A 16,521-nucleotide genomic window follows, 5' to 3' on the forward strand; every position below is an offset into this window, starting at 1 on the left:
TCAATATGTAACAGTCAATGTTAATATTGTGGTGAGCCAGCACAAATCAATGTATGCAAAACACTGAGAAGTGTCAGCTATTTTCGGCTTCTTTATGAAACTGTGTTGGGACTAATTAGACTGTGGCTGAGGACGTCAGTAGAGGAGGCGGTCCTTCAGTGGCTAAATGGCTAAAAGAATGTGGCCACATGTGGCTCAGACCATCTCTGAATGTGGTCTGAGTGATTGGTTCTCAATGTGTCCTCAGCCACGTGTGAGCAGGGCCTGAGTGACCACATTTCAGAGACGTCTATGTCTGAGGAAACCAGCCGCGCTGTCACACCAGCAGTGCATATGGCTGGCAGCATGTGCTTATTATGTGTAGCTACTGCTGTGATGGGTGGATATGTAATAAGGTGGGATAATTAGGTTTTGTTTTGTTTTTTTCAGGTATCCTGGAGTTCTTTCACCACCAGCTGAAGGACATCGTCGAGTACGCTGAGCTCAAGACGGTGTGTTTCCAGAACCTGAGGGAAGTGGGGAACGCCATGCTGTTCTGTCTGCTGAGCGAGCAGAGTCTGGTATGAACCCTGCATGATCAGGAATTTTTTTTTTTCTGTTTTGCTTATTTAGGATGCACTTCAAGTGTGTTTTCACAATGTTATACATTCATGCAAGTGTTTTGACTTCTGTTGTATCTTGGTTCCAGTCACAAGAAGAAGTCTGTGATTTGCTGCATGCTGCACCTTTCCAAAACATTCTTCCCAGAGTCCATGTCAAAGGTAAACACAAGAAAAAACATGCAGTTTAGTTTATTTACAAGTGGAATTTCTGGTGTGTTGAGCTGAAGAATAAGGCTGGTGTTACTGAACTAGTTTGTATGACGTCCATCAGAAGGCAAAAGTATTTATACCTGCTCAGAATGGCTGCATTTGGAGGCCGAGGGAAAGGGTGGGGGTGATGGTGGGGTGGGTTTTGGAAAGTTAAAGAAATTGTTGGGCATGGGTCCTCCCAGTTACGATGTTATTAATGTGTGGGAGGTGGGGATTTTGAAGCTGTTAGACCATCTGACAAGCAGCTCTGATCAGGAGTACTAGCAACTGAAAATGGTGGATTCATTAAATGTCTGAAATCCCAATTTACTGATTCTAGTAGTAGTAAACAAGTGAATGTTTACCCAGACAATAATAGTTTGTTGGATCAGTTGATCATTGGTTTTTTGTCTTTTTGTGGGATTTGTTTAAAATAAAATAAAAAATACAGGATATCACAGGACTTATCTGCCATGCTTTTCTTCTCCTCACTGTGCAGAGGGGGAACGTCTGGATGCCAAGATGAAGCGCTTAGAGGCCAAATACACGGCACTGCATATGGTTCCACTGATAGAGCGCCTTGGCACCCCACAGGTACAGCCAGTCCAAAAATGGCAGGACAGGAAGCTGTGATCACTGAGATGCTGATCTGTCGAACATGACAGCCTTCGGTGTTGTTGTGATGTCAATCATCCAACGTCTCCCGCTTCACTTCTCTTTCAGCAAATAGCCATCGCTCGCGAGGGCGACCTCCTGACCAAAGAGAGGCTGTGCTGTGGTCTGTCCATGTTCGAAGTCATCCTCACACGTGTGCGAGGCTTCCTGGATGACCCCATCTGGCGCGGACCGTTGCCCAGTAACGGTGTGATGCACGTGGATGAGTGCGTGGAGTTCCACCGTCTCTGGAGTGCCATGCAGTTTGTGTACTGCATCCCTGTGGGAGCCCATGAGTTCACAGTAGAGTGAGTGCAGCAGTGCACACATCTGTATCACACCCTTGCGGCACATATGATTTTAAGCATCACATCTTTATTAACGCCCCGTTCCTGTTTTCCAGGCAGTGCTTTGGAGACGGCCTCCACTGGGCAGGCTGCATGATCATCGCCCTGCTAGGACAGCAGAGACGCTTTGACATCCTTGACTTCAGCTACCACCTCCTCAAGGTGCAGAAACACGACGGCAAGGATGAGGTCATCAAGAGTGTGGTGAGTTGGAGAGATGAGTGTTCGCACATTGACAGCCATGAAATGGCACTTCATCACATGACAGGCTTGACATGGACCAGCAGTCATATAATTGTCAGCAATATCATATTTCAGTAACTTTTTTGTATTTTACCATTAAAAATGGGGATAGGAGATTGAAACACACAGAAATACCATTCTACAATAATGACATTATGATTCTTTAACACAAGTATTTCATTTGTAGACTGATTTATTCTCAGAGATGTGCCAGGGGTTTCTGTTTTTACTGACTCTGTCACCTTGTCAAGTGCAACTGGAGGAATAATCCCCTAATATCAAGTACACTGGCAGGACGGGCTGTGAAAAACAGCCATCAACTAAACATGAACAGGGTTACCACAGGACCTTGAAATCCATGAAAGTTTGTATATTTGAGAAAAAGAAAACCTTCAGAGTTTTTAAAATTAAGTAGACACAGGTCATTGAAAGTGCTATAGTTTCTATATTCTGTAGTACGTAGGCCAAGTGCTGCCGTCTGCATGTGTGCAACAGACTTTATCCATCATCACTGGAACAGGCCAGTTGACAAGTGTGCACACATTCAAGCCTCTTCCTCTTTTTAACTGAGCTCTTCTCTTTATGAAATTGATGTAACAGCAGTTGACCTTGATTTTTGTCTCATACTATGCTGTGTTGGTTCCATGATTTGAAGGTTTTGAAAAGTCTTTAAATTTGATGTTTAAAAGGTGTGGGAACCTCAACAAAGCAAACCACGGGTGAAATAGATAAAGGAATATTTCAACATGCTTTATATCAAACTATGGAGCCAATATATGTATAATATAACCCCCTTGTAAAATCACAAGGGGATTAAATTACACACACACACACACACACACACACACACACACACAGATAGATATATAGATATAGATATAGATATCTATATATCCCCAAAGTTTTAAACTGATGAGACAAATGAGATATAATGTGTTAATTAGTGAGTTTTACAAAAGCTGGAGGACACTTTGTTACCTGGAGACAGCCAGGTGTCAGTTTCCCGTTTTTGGTTTAGCTTTATATTAAACAGCTAAACATGAGTGGTATTAATTCTCTCATCCAACTCGCAGGAAGAAAGTGAATATGTGCATTTTAGAAATATTAGAAATATTCCTTTTCTGCCCAGAATCAAAACTAAGCACTGACTGGCCCCTGGAGGAAAACTTTCTTCAAAACTGATCATTTCCCTAAACATTACAGAGATTGAATAGGTAGAAAAATCTTTCTCTTTCATCACAGCATACTGAGTGTATTCATGTTTTCTGCTTCTCTTTAGCCACTGAAGAAAATGGTTGACAGAATCCGCAAATTCCAAGTCCTCAACAACGAGATATTTGCCATCCTGAACAAGTACATGAAGTCTGGGGATGGAGAGAACATGCCGGTGGAACACGTCCGATGCTTCCAACCACCAATACACCAGTCGCTTGCCAGCAGCTAAGGTGCTGCTGCTGCTGATACTCTGGACCAGCATGAAGTTCCAAACACTGTCAGCATTACCAGACCAACTAGAAATATTCCTCCTTATTTACTTTAGGTCTTCAGTAGCAAAGGACCATTAAATGTAAGAAAGTTGGGCCACATTTTTTGTCAGAATTATTCTTTTTTTTTTGTATTCACTTGTGCCTTATCAGAAATGATAGATATTTCCCCTTTTATGGATGAGCTATCCTTTGTTTTATACTTGCAGAAAGCTATAGATCAGGGAAGGGAAATTAGTTTTATCAGGTAAATATTTAAGGGTTTGCAGTGGTGGCTTATTAAGGGTGAACAGTAACCTATTTTAAATGGGGTGAAAGTAAATTTGTATTTTCTATTCTGTTGAACATGCATGCTAAAGTGTTTAAAGGAAATTGAAAAGTAACTCATACTCACTTCAAGCATTTATTCATTGTGCCTTGTGTTTCAAATGTTTTAATCATTTTAATTCAATAAATATGTAACAAATCTGTTGGTTTGTCTCGAGAGCTTTTCATGTAAACACTACAAAAAAAAGTTCGGAATGACCCCCCAACAAAAACTGTTACCTTCAAGTATCACAAACTTAAATCATAGTGAATGTCCTCCTAACTGCAGTCACTGTCAGCAGGACCTCATATAGAAGATAGTAAAACTTTCTGATTTATAGAAAGTAAGTCATTACATGAATATGTGTGTACATATAACAAAACTTTTCTTAAAAAACTTTACAGCGCTACAGAGGAATGAAATTAAGTGTGAACTGTAACTGAATATGAGCAGGTCATATTCTGAGAAAAGTAAGGCAAATTAAAGCATTGAATACAATCCACTGGTCTGTCCAAGTCACTTTTCCCCATACAGCTGATTGTCTTATTGTTCTCATAAAACACAACAATGCCATGGTTGGTCAGTCAGTAGGGGGCTGGGAAAAAAACCCCCAAAAAAGTTCCTTAATGATCCAACGAGGAAGTCATTGCCCCGTTCCTTCTAGAGATGCTATCAAAAGGCAAGCCCATTTCTCTGTCCTCCATGTCCTCAGTGGACTCGTTGTGTAGCATTTCATACGTGCTGTGGGAGGCCATGCCGTTGGCTGCAGGAAACGCCCGCTCTTCCTTCCTCATGGACACGGCGAGAGTAGCCAAGCTGACAGTAATGTCTTTGAAGGCGTGGAGCAGGAAGATGCCCACGATGATTGTGAGGAAGCCACTGAGGGTGCCGATCACGTCGTCTGTGCCCATGTGCTCCCACTCCTTGAAGAGAATGGCAGAGCAGGTGAGCACAGATGTGGTGAAGAACACGTAATAGATGGGAGTCACCAGGGAGGTGTTGAATATGTCCAGCGCCTTGTTCAAGTAGTTGATCTGGGTGCTCACACAGGCCACCAGACCCACAAGCAGGAACCATGCCAGCGGGTTTCTCACAACATTTTTCCCAGCGATTGCTTCCTTTATGGCAATGCCTAGTCCTTTGACACAGGACACTGATAGTGCCCCGATTACTGAGCAGATGGTGATGTACACAAGGATATTGGTCTGACCATGGCGGGGCCCCACCACAAATATGAAGATGAGGGCCACGATGATGACCAGAGTGGCAAAGACAAAAAACCCTAGTGGGGAAAAAAAGGGGGGAAATGGTGTTAAGTTGGATTTAATATGAATCAAAAGAAATTAAACAAGTTCAACAAGATTAAGCATAATTCTGAGAGGAAAAGAGCAGCATTGATGTGGATAACAATAACATATGCCAAACATCTGTTTTACTTGAGGAAACAAAATTCTGGCTCTGCTATATTTTCATGTATTTTGCTTCAGTCTTTTAATATTATTACATTGAAGTGGGGGTAAGAGGTAAATCTTGGTAAAGGAAAACACTTTTGGACAGGATCTCTGAAGCACTATCTGTTCTGTACAGTGATGTCAGGAGAACAGATACTTAGGTACCAAATTCTGAAAATGAGTCAGTACAGAACAGTAGGTGGCAAAGGTACTGTAGATGTTCCAGGTACTTGAGAAGTGATTGTTCTGGGAGTGACGAGGGCAGTATAATAACACTACAAGTGTCCTGATCTGACATCAAACTCGAGAAGAGGGCGTTGGCACAGTTAACAATAACAACTCGTGGGATGGCAGCAGGAAGTGTGGCTGCAGCAACAATTCCACAGCTACTTGTGGGGAGGAAAAAAAAACAAACAAAAAAAACACAGCAAGTCAAGTGCATGGAGATATTTTTAAATTTGATGCAAACCATCAGGGTGAGCCCGTATGCAAACACTGCCAGGAAACACCTTAAACTTATCTAAGCAGCTGAAAGACAGACCTCTGTACCTGTCCACAGAAATCAGGGTGAGTGAGTTAACTTTATATTAACAACATGTTGTCAATATAAAGTTATCACTTCACTTCACATACAACGTTCACAGAGGCTAACTTTATGTAGTTTAGGCTAACACCGTGACGGCTCGTAATGTGAGTTGGGTGCTCATAATGTTAGTAGGCTGCTGTCATGACTGCTCAGTCTGTCAAAATAAAAGACTTTCTAATTTTATTTTCACACCATGGGTCTCTCACCTTGTCAGTCAATTTAAACTACTGCTTGTACACTGACTATATGGAGGTGTGTGCATGTAGGTGTTGGTGTTATTATTGACTACCAAATTTCTGGTATCATGACATCCCTAGTTCTGTACCTGGGTCAACCAGCTTCCTGGCCATGTGCTCGAGGCTGCTGATCTCTTCCTCCTGCGGTGCGTGAATCACCATGGTGGTGGAGCCCAGGATGCTGAGCATGCAGCCGAGCTTTCCATGCAGGTTCAGCCGCTCTGTCAGGAAGTATGACGACAGCACGGCGCTGCAAAATGATATTTACGATCAGTCACAGTGACTCAACCCCACGAATCCATTTACAAACATAATAAAAAGTCACTTTAGACAAGGTTTAACTGTGCAGGTCATGCAGTGAATTGTCTGTACCTCACAAGCACACTGAGAGCTCCCAGTGGAGTGACCAGAGTCGCAGGAGCAAAGGCATATGCTGCAAAGTTGGCTGCTTCACCAGCCCCCACTGCAAAGGATTAAGATGCATCAAGTTAAATATGAAAGGGATAAATATGTTGCAATGAAGACTGAGTACGTTGTATTTAACGTAGACACTGAAATACAGTCTGAGGTTTACTACAAAGATAGCTTTGCATGTCAGCACTGGTTTAGTAATTTCCAGGGAAGTGGCAGTCTAAGTTGAAACTGGGTTAAAGCTGGTTGAGAAATCAAGGTTGGGCACAGTGGTTTCAACTGCATGTCAGTGACATATTCCAATAAATACAGAGGACCTTCTACACACTGAAACAGTCATTAAAAGGTTCTCAATGAACAATACTTACATGTAACCTACAAATCTGAATAAAATATGTTTTCAACCAACTTTTATCCAGTTGTAGATCTGTGCTAAACAGGCTTGTATCTAATTACATTGTTAACTGCAGAGTATCATCACTTACTTGATAATAAACCAGCCCACCAAAGCCATTCTTTCAGATATGCATGACCACCCTGGCCTAAAGCAGAAGAAATAAATATTTTAGAACATGAAAATTCATTCATTTAAATAAGACTTGCTTGTAAACAAAAGCTAATCATTACTAGGTTCCTAAGGGAGTCCTGTTGACTTACATACATGCACACAAACAAACACACACCCTAAATAGGTGAGTAGAACCAGGCAAGCCTGAAATGTGAGAAAATCCTCTTCAGGTATGTAATTGGCTGTTCCCACTGCTTTGACTTCTTAACTTGCTTCAATTATTACACAACTACCTCAGGGAGTGTCAAAACTCAACTGACAAAGTCGGACAATTTGTTCCTTGATGTAAGCTTAGCTGAGATGTGCATTAGACGCTGAGAAAAGGTCCATACCTGCCCGCATCGACCCCTTCCTCGCCAGCCTCAGAAGTCCTTTCTTCTTGAGGATAAAACTGCCTCCGATGAAGATGCTGGAGCTGATGGCCAATCCCAGACCGATGTAAAAGTCATACTTCCCCCTGTCCTGACCCATAGTAACACTGGATGAGTTGTCGTGGTCTGTCACATTTACGACCAAACAGTGTAGATGCTGACCAAAAGTACAGTTCTGGCCAGCCCAGACACCTGAGAGCAGAGCACATGAAGACAACAAGGCGTTAACAAGCTGCTGTGAAACAGTTAAAAAGTTAGGACATTAACACCATCATCACCGCAGCAGTAATGACCTACCGTCTGCACAGGAGATATTACAAACAGGGAACCCATCATTTGCTGTGGGGGAAGAACCCATCAGAGTAGCAGCTCACCTAAAATTACCTACTGTCACTATTAGCTGGTCTCATACAATCACACAGAGGTGACTGTTGAGAAACCAACCGGTTGTCTGGGTGTTGGAAGCAAAAGCTGCTATGTAAATGTTGTTCTTTCAACACAGGAATTCAGGAAGTGACACAGAGTTTAATCCTCACCTGGGCGCGCTAGGTGCAGCTCCCCAACTAGCTAGCCTGAAGTCGCCCTTTCACAGGGTCGGGTTAATAAGATAACCACCAGGCTCACCTGGGCACTACTTCGATAGCAGCGAGTACAGTAGCTTATATTTAGCTCATTTTACAACTATATAATCGCTAGTATGGGCTATCCCTCGTTAGCCACGTTAGCTTACATTGGCGAGGTTTGCTAGCTAGCTGGTCGTCTAGCTAAGTCAGTTAGCAAGAATCCGAGTGTGAGTTGTTTGTGAGATTTAAGAAGTCATAATAAGAGTTAAATACCTGTCCAGTGGTGGCTGGTTAAACCCAACAAGAAGAAAGTGGTAGCAGCTAGACGGTGGCTAACAGCTAGCCTGGTTTCCTGGTTCCGCGGCTAACCATCTCATACTGCTCCCTGTGTCCACTCTGCCACCGCCGACACCGCTTGACGACTGCCGCACTGCGAGCGTCTTCTTCTGCTTATCACCGGAGCTGTGGTCACTGAACTGTGTGCCCTCCGCAGGCTGAAGTCCGGAACCACAGAGATAATGTTTCACACTCAAGTCAAAGTCGACACATGATAGTCTTTTTATTGGAGTCGTTATACATTATAGAAAAAAATAAAAATAACAATATGATTTGAAAATCAATGTTGTTTTTAGATATATATCATCGGCATCAGGAAAACCAAAATGTGTGGAAAATTAAATGTCCCAGTGTAATGGTATGTGTCCGTTTCACGAAATAAACTGTAGGGAACATTTATTGTAAATCTGTTTTCTAATCTAAAAGCGGATAGTTAAAACCCAGCAGGTACCACTGGAAGTAACTGGAGAGTCCAGTTCATCATTTATCCATGGTCAGACCATAAATAATTAAATCTTAAATACCCGTGAAGTGATCGGTCATTTAATCGATTATTTCTTTGATAGACAATTAATTGGTAACGAATATATTTTAATAATCGGTAGATTTTTGCAATCATTTTTTCAAGCAAAACTGTCAAACACTCTCAGATGTAACCTTTTCCAGTGTATGGATTTTCTTATTTTGCTCTATGATCATAAATTAAATATATAGGGGTTGTGGGCTGTTGGTTGCATAAAACAGAACATCTGAAGATGTCGGTTTGGGCTCTGCAAAATTAGAGTGGACATTCAGTTTATAGACAAAATGATTAATCAAGTGGGCAAATAACTGGCAGAGAACCTGACTACAAAAAAAGTTGCAGCCCTAATTCCTACAGCTTTGGAGAGGAATGGTGGAAAAGGTATTTGCTTCTGTTTCTTACTCAAGCAAATTAACCAAACACTTACCAAAGAAAGGACTCTTGCTTATGGACTCTTAAGTAGGACTAATGCTTGCCAATGCCAGCGCAGCAGTTTCAAGTTTAGGTTGTGCTGCCAAGTGACCAGTAATTACCATAAAGCATCTCTGACTCATAGTCACAGAAATGAGAGTAAACATTTTTAAAACGTAAATAAATATCCATAATCCAAACAATACCTGAGTTACACATGCATCACATTTAGCTACATTTAATATCACGAGAAAACAACAACAGAACAATCGTTTCTATTTGGTTTATCAGCTTCACAAATCCATCCATTAGATAAAACATACAGCTAGTGTTTATACCCAACTTCTATACAACTCCTGCACTACAGAGGCAGCCTCTGAAATTTCACTGAATAATTCACAGACACATTGAATAAGACAAAGTGCAGGTGATTCTCCACTGAGACTCTCTGGCTGGGGGAGAAAGGGAGAACATTTAACAGCCCTCTTAAAGACTTGAGGGTGAAAACTCTAAATGGAAATAAACATTATTTGTAAGCATCCATGTAACCATTTGAAATGAGTAAAAATGTCAAATTAACTGTTAGTCCTCAGGCCATGTTTGAGTTTGCTGTTAAAGCTCACTTTAAATACAATAACAAACTCCATGAAGATCAGTTGCATTTGTAATAATGAAATTAAAACAGGAATGATGATCTAGAATAAAATAAATGCATTTTACAGTCAGTGGTATTTGTGGATTAAACAATAACTGAGAGGAGATTGAAGTACAACTAGATGTAAATACACTGTACCGCTGGTCATTGGAACTGGAGTTAGTATGGTACAAAGTACACGTACAGACTGTTAATATGAAATGCAATATGGCATAAAAGTCATGTGAATATGAAAACATCTCAGTCTGTTTTTTCCCGTGCCTCCTTCTTCTTCCAGGTAATCAAAGCCTCCTGGGAAATGCGGAGTAAAACGACCCCAACACACACTGTCGTTAAACCACAAAGCATGGCAAGGCTGTCGGTTAAAGTTAGTGCAGTCCACTCTTTGAAGAGAAGAGCGGAGGCAAGAATCACAGTGGATGTGAATGTCACATAGTATATGGCTTCAAACATGTTGGAGCTGAAACACTCCAGGGCCTTATTGATGAAGAAGAACTGTATCAGGATGCTGACAGCCAGCGTCCCCAGCAAGCCCAGGAAGAGAACCAGAGCTCTGCTGCTCGGCGGCCCGTCACCAAAGACGTCTTGAGCTGCCAGGCCCAGTCCTTTGCTGCTTGGAACAGTGAAGCTTCCCAGAAGGGAGCATATGGCCACATACACCATGATGTTTGATTTACCGTGAGCTGGAGAGATCCACACGATTAGAGTGATCAGAAGCAGCACCACGAGGAGGGCGTACACTACAAACACTGCAGGATGACAAAGTACATTTCAGTTGTCATTATAATGTATATTCTTGCTCAGAAAACTTTAAATTTAAACGAAGACGTTGATAGTAATTGGTTTGCACATTGATTAACTGGCACTCTTTGCTGGCCTGCTTTCACTTCTACGCAGTACTTCATCTTTAATAACACTGGAGGACACATTTATCAATTACTAGAGTAAATTAAAGGCAAAAATCCAAACAGACTTGGATTTAAACGTCACCTGGGTCTAATAGCCTCTCCTCCAGCTCCAGTCTCGACGTTACAGTCTCTGCTTTAGGGGCATGAATGATAAGCACAACAGAGCCACAGCAACATAACACACAGCCGAGCTTCCCCAGGATGTTTAAATGCTCCTTCAAGATCCAAGAAGCCAGCACAGCCCTGCATCACACAAACACAGCCTCTCCTTATACACACAAACCAATTCATAGAATCCTTACAGTATTTACACAGTTCAGCAATGTTATATCTTGACTTTGGACATTGCATTTTATGATGACTAACAATCACGGTAGCACAATGATTTACACAACCTGAAACTGTACTGAAAATGAACAATTGTGGAGAATTTTGAGGACCTTTTTAACACCATGTAGAATTCAATTTAATACTTTTTACCCTGTCATACCCACTAAAGAATGACAGAAAAGCATGATGGCCTACTGCAGGCAAAGAAATCATTTAAGTTTGGAAATCAAATTTAAGATTTTTTTTTAAATGCCCTCTAAAGCTGTTTTTAAGGAAACTAAATTCAGGCTTTCCATGCCCGGCAGATACTGTGAAATAGTAAGTAAGTAATCAAACAAAACTTCTGAATTGACTTAAAACAAGTAAGTGACTCATCCATTAGTCTATCTATCAGTGCTATCTATGCTTTTCTTTGTCATATATAATAGTAATTAACCACCTACTTTTGGGTTGTTGGTTGGATAAAACAAGCAATTTGAATGTGTTATTAATCGAAAATATAATCCACACATTCACTTATTTTGAAAATAATCCTAAATTGCAGGCTAACACAACTTTACAGTGCCTGAGGTCCAGCTCAGTCACCAACTGCCTGCTAAGACTCTGAGATTTTATTTTATTTTTCATTTTTTTGCACAATTTTAAATACACAGAAAGTGACAAAGAAAACTAACAGCATACAGTGCACGGAGAGGCAAAAACCCAAATGAGCTTATTTAAAGCCTCCACCTAAATAGCATAAGGACAAATCTCACAGGCATTTTCTATTTCTTCTTAGTTGACAAAGACATCACCACCATTAGCCGTTGTTACTCACTGGAGTTAAGTGAACTTTGGATGCACTGTAGGTGGGGCCTGAGCCATAGACTGTATATAAAAAGGCCTGAGCACATGTGACTAAGTACAGTCGAAATGATTATATTTACAGTATATTGCTTTGTAGCCACTATCTGCTTCTACTTTGGCCAAACAAACTCATATAATGTCAAGCTAAATGTTTAACAGAACAAAAGTAAGAACCTAATTATGTGTTGGACTTACCCAAATAAGACTCCAAGAGCTCCCAGCGGTGTAACTATCACAGCAGGGGCCACATTGTAGGCCAGGAAGTTCCCAATTTGACCAATAATCACTTATGAAGTTGATAAAAAAAAAAAGGTGTGTCAGAACATTTAGCCTTAAACATTCATGGAAACAATGGCGTAAAGGACACAGCACCAAACTCAGGATGGGCTTGGTAATTGAACTGTGCCTCCAGAGTCGATAGATGGCGCCATACTCACTGGACACTGTCCCACTCCACCACACCACATCTCTGAGGTACGACCCTCCTGCAGGAAACACAGTCAACTCTTTAGTTTGTTTGGCCTACGAAGCTGTACATTTTTATTTTTATGGGTTTCACGCTTTTGCCCATGTTTGTACTCATCAAGAAAACTTTATGTTCGTCTGCTTTTCTTTCTGTTTCAGTCTACCTCTGTCGCGGGAGCGTAATATTCCCTTTTTCTGGAGCACAAATGTCGACCCATTGATGAAACTTGATATTACAGCTATTAATATTCCGGCGACTGGTAGCGAAAGACCACTTGGTTCCGAGTCAAAAGCCATTAATGTGGCTGTTTTTCATTGGGTTTGGCTTGACTGGGGCACAGTCACTGTACGTCCACTGTCCGCTTTGGTAGGCTGAGTCGCTTGAGAGGTAGTGCGCATGTGCGGTCCGTCCAGCACCCGGCTGCACAGTCCCACCCACAGATTCATGTGTGGCCCCACCGCTTCTCCCCCGGTTGCACTTGCGTGTAATCAGGTAACTATTATCCACGTTTCCATTGAAACGCGCAGTGGGGTGTCTCAGCAGCTGGCTCTCTACTCGTTTACCGATATTCAGTTTGACAGTTCATTTTTCACATTTTTATTGTAAATACCCCCCCCCCCCCCCCCCCCCCCAGCATTTGCTTTTGCTTTATCTTCCTTTTTATTTACTATTATTACCATTGTTCAAATTTAAGATTCAGGATTCCTTTATCATTTTTGTGTATTTGATCACATAAAACAAAGTGTCCCTGTTCAAAACAGTGCAAAAAAAAAAAAAACAAAAAACATGTCTATGTCCAGAATAATATTAAAAATAAAGCAGGAGACACACTCAGTGTTACAATGAATATAAGTACCAGTATGAGATATTCATGATTCTGACTTCCCGAGGGAAGAAGCTATTTTTTTTAACCTTTTTGCTCAGGGTTTGATGCTCCTGTATCTCCTCCAAGATGAGAGGGAAAACAGGCTGGGGGATGGATGATGGGGGTCTCTGGTGATGCTAGAGACTATGCCAAGTCAGAAGTCTCTAGCAGGGAGGGGAGTCAGTGATCTTCCCCAGCATCCTGTTCAGGTTGTGCTGTGCAGTCACCTTGCAGTTTGATGCAGTAGGTCAGAATACTTTGATGGTGCCTTTATAGAAGGTAGTTGGGGGCCAGGATGGGGAGCCTGGCTCTCTTTAGTCTACGGAATGGGTGGAGCCACTGTTGGGCCTTCTTAATGGCCGTGGTGTTGATTGATGAGGTCAGGTCTTCAGCCAGGAACACCCCCAGCAACTTTGTTCTGCTGACCCTCTCCACAATGTTAGGCAGGGGGTGATGTTGCAAGTGGGCCCCCATGAAGTCTGCTAACATTTCCTTGGTTTTAATGACATTGATAACAAGATTGTGGCTCTTGCACCAAACTGTCAGCTGCTTCACCTCCATCCTGTGTGCTGATTCATCTCCATTGTTGAAGAGAGCCACCACCATTGTATCATCAGTAAACCTAATGATGTGGTTTGAATTGAAGGTGGCAGCACACTTAAACTTATTCCGATTATTTCATAGGGAAGGATTGCTGTGGCTTGCCGGTCGGGATGACTTGTAGTTTGTTATTGTTTGGAAACCCCCGTCACAAGCACTGTGTGGCCTTGTTTTCATTGAAGTGGCCATACAACCCCTGTCCATACAGCTTTTTTTGCCTCCTTGATGCTGGGACAGGTTGTTCCTCACCAGTTTGTATGCTGCAGAATCACCAGCTCTATATGCAGTATTTTGGATTTTTAGCAGTGAGCAGACCTCGCCAGTCAAACAGATTTATGCACTTGCTTCACTTGCTTATGGACCCAATAACAGCCTACGTATAATCCTGCAGGTCTGTGACATTACTGCAGGTTGCAGCATCTTTAAAAATTTTCACTGTGTGTTCCCCAAAGCAGTCTCGCAGTGGTGGGTTGTCCCCTGAGGCCACACTGACTTCCAAACTGGTTGTTCTTGTTTCACTATGGTTTTTTATGCAGGTATTAGCATAACAGTCAGGAGTTGCTGTGTGGGGGAGGGGAATGGCTCTGTAGGAGTTCTTAATATTTGTGTTCAGTATATCAAGTCTCGTGTATTATTGTCCCTTATTGCAAAATTCATATGCTGGTAGAACCTTGGTAGGTTGATTTGAATTTCCTTTATCCCATAAAGCTTCACTATAAAATAGGCCTAACCCTGTATGTTCATCCTGAGCAATGGAATGACACCTTAAGCCCATTACAAGAGGAGCACATCAAAGCAATATCCGCTGGAGCTACTGTGTAAACCTACATAATGCAATAAGAGCTGTCTGCCTCATAAATCATTCTGTTGAACTTGCAGCTGGAATGTCATAAAGTAAGACACCTAATGCTCAAGGACGTTTTTTTTTCCAGGAGATTTCCAAGGATTACACTGCATAGTTTAAATACTCAACCTAAACTGAAGTAGACCAATGCTATCCACATAAATCCTAAAGGAATAAACCTTTGAAAATGTCATACTGATAAAATCAGCACACAGATAAAGCAATACATAAATAATACAGTCAAATGATACAATGTTCAATACCAAATAGTTTCATTCAGTTATGTAGAAAAGGCTATACTAGCATGGCGTGTTACATTTGTTCTTAAAGCAATAGTGACTTTAAAACGGCAATAATATAAACTGACTCTATGATAAAATGAACAGCTAAAACGGTATGAATTACATATAATAACTAATATTAAACAGCTACATAAATCCCATATGAATTAAATCCCCTCGCCCTTTCCCTGAGACACAGCGCCCCTCAGCGAACAGTTTGTCTTCGGTCCAGGCCGACCCCGCCCCTCCTATGTCCCGCCTCGAATCCAAAAGGAGCGCACCCTTTGTGACACCGTGCAGTACGAGTGGGCGGAGACTCTGTGGCCCACGGACCACCGTGCGGTAGCCACCCCCACCTCCTCCGCGGTGCAGCAGATCAATCGCACTGAATCGATCCGTCACGACTACGTAATTTGTTTCCATGCCTCGTGCCCCAGTCCGCGACCTGCCAATCAAATCCATAATGAACGTCTCGTTAATGCAGCAAAGCAGCTGAGGGGACGAGAATAGCTTGAGAAGAGACCGCAGGTAATTTGTTGTCCAACTTGACATGTTATCCGTTGTGTTTCTCTACGCAGCACGGAGTCAGCCTGTTTCGGTTCAGTGTCATGGCACTTACGCTTGTTCATCGTTGCCTGGATGACGAGAGCTGCTTTAGCTAGCTAGCGTTGTGTTGGTATTAGCTGTCTTGCAAGCTAGTAGTTAGCCTTAGCCACCAAGCTAACGTGAACGTTACCTAGCATTAGGTGTTGCATTATGAGCGTAATGATGCTGTGTCAGTGTGTGTTATTACCTGCTAGAATTACGTGTTGTTATATGTGATAACCAGGCCAAAGCCACGGTATAAAGGTTAACAGAGACTGTGCCCTTGCTAGCCTTAAATGCTACGATATTCTGGTTTTCCTCCAACGTCTAATGTTACAGTTATGGATACATCTTTGGCCTTAAACCCTAACATAAATGATCTGAAATGCATCTACATGCAAGGAACAATTTATATGTCACAGTGATATATATATATATATATATATATATATATATATATATATTTATATTTGAGGTTGAGCTAAGGAGTATTTTGTGTGACGTTACTTCACAGAAATATTCATGATAAAAAAATCACGTGTAACCTACTGTATAAGGTTATTTTTTGTATGTAATGACGTATAAGTGAAGTTTGCAATGATATAGTCCTATGTTTCGAAAATTGGTTTTGTGTTTCCCATTTGTTTACATAAGTATGACAATCTGGGTAGGTTTAATAACTGTGTTAAAACAGTTAAACAACATTTTATTTTATTCAAATAAAACTTGAAACAGGACTGAAAAGGAACATAATAATATAATGAGCAAACTTATTTATTTTACTTATTATATTATATTATATTATAATGTCACAGGAAAGATGCTCAACCCTCACTGATCCTCAAGCACTTAACAATTT

General features: G+C 41.5%; 4 protein-coding genes across 10 annotated transcripts in view; 2 read left to right on the plus strand and 2 right to left on the minus strand.

Annotated features, from left to right (window-relative positions):
• The window catches only part of cyfip1 (cytoplasmic FMR1 interacting protein 1), a 32,443-nt gene extending 28,454 nt beyond the window's left edge, over positions 1–3,989 (plus strand). For all 3 annotated transcript variants that reach the window (XM_071487090.1, XM_071487091.1, XM_071487089.1), the window contains 6 exons: positions 430–560; positions 689–761; positions 1,291–1,385; positions 1,515–1,753; positions 1,849–1,996; positions 3,315–3,989. In XM_071487090.1, coding sequence (XP_071343191.1) covers positions 430–560; positions 689–761; positions 1,291–1,385; positions 1,515–1,753; positions 1,849–1,996; positions 3,315–3,479 — 851 coding nt within the window. In that variant the 3' untranslated portion in view covers positions 3,480–3,989. The remainder of the gene's footprint in view (positions 1–429; positions 561–688; positions 762–1,290; positions 1,386–1,514; positions 1,754–1,848; positions 1,997–3,314) is intronic.
• On the minus strand, positions 3,909–8,441 carry nipa2 (NIPA magnesium transporter 2). 2 transcript variants are annotated; one of them, XM_071487097.1, is made up of 6 exons: positions 8,286–8,441; positions 7,411–7,641; positions 6,996–7,052; positions 6,472–6,562; positions 6,189–6,349; positions 3,909–5,108 (listed from the first exon to the last, which is right to left on the minus strand). In XM_071487097.1, exons 2-6 carry the CDS (start codon positions 7,547–7,549, stop codon positions 4,450–4,452), a joined length of 1,107 nt encoding a protein of 368 aa, XP_071343198.1. In that variant the 5' UTR covers positions 7,550–7,641; positions 8,286–8,441; the 3' UTR covers positions 3,909–4,449. The 2 variants fall into 2 exon arrangements, with proteins under 2 accessions (XP_071343198.1, XP_071343197.1); XM_071487096.1 differs by lacking the exon at positions 8,286–8,441 and adding an exon at positions 7,747–7,906.
• Positions 8,442–9,504: 1,063 nt separating this feature from the next.
• Positions 9,505–12,879, minus strand: nipa1 (NIPA magnesium transporter 1). Its single transcript, XM_071487098.1, has 5 exons — positions 12,651–12,879; positions 12,459–12,506; positions 12,217–12,307; positions 10,928–11,088; positions 9,505–10,686 (listed from the first exon to the last, which is right to left on the minus strand). Exons 1-5 carry the CDS (start codon positions 12,781–12,783, stop codon positions 10,178–10,180), a joined length of 942 nt encoding a protein of 313 aa, XP_071343199.1. The 5' UTR covers positions 12,784–12,879; the 3' UTR covers positions 9,505–10,177.
• Positions 12,880–15,436: 2,557 nt separating this feature from the next.
• Positions 15,437–16,521, plus strand: part of herc2 (HECT and RLD domain containing E3 ubiquitin protein ligase 2) — a 45,236-nt gene continuing 44,151 nt past the window's right edge. For all 4 annotated transcript variants that reach the window (XM_071487100.1, XM_071487102.1, XM_071487103.1 and 1 more), the window contains exon 1: positions 15,437–15,605. The gene's annotated coding sequence lies outside the window, so the exon portion shown is untranslated. The remainder of the gene's footprint in view (positions 15,606–16,521) is intronic.

The sequence above is a fragment of the Trachinotus anak genome, unplaced genomic scaffold, assembly GCF_046630095.1.
Source record: "Trachinotus anak isolate AG129_WGS33_773 ecotype Australia unplaced genomic scaffold, CSIRO_AGI_Tana_v1 ptg000010l, whole genome shotgun sequence".
Classification (NCBI taxonomy): Eukaryota; Metazoa; Chordata; class Actinopteri; order Carangiformes; family Carangidae; genus Trachinotus; species Trachinotus anak.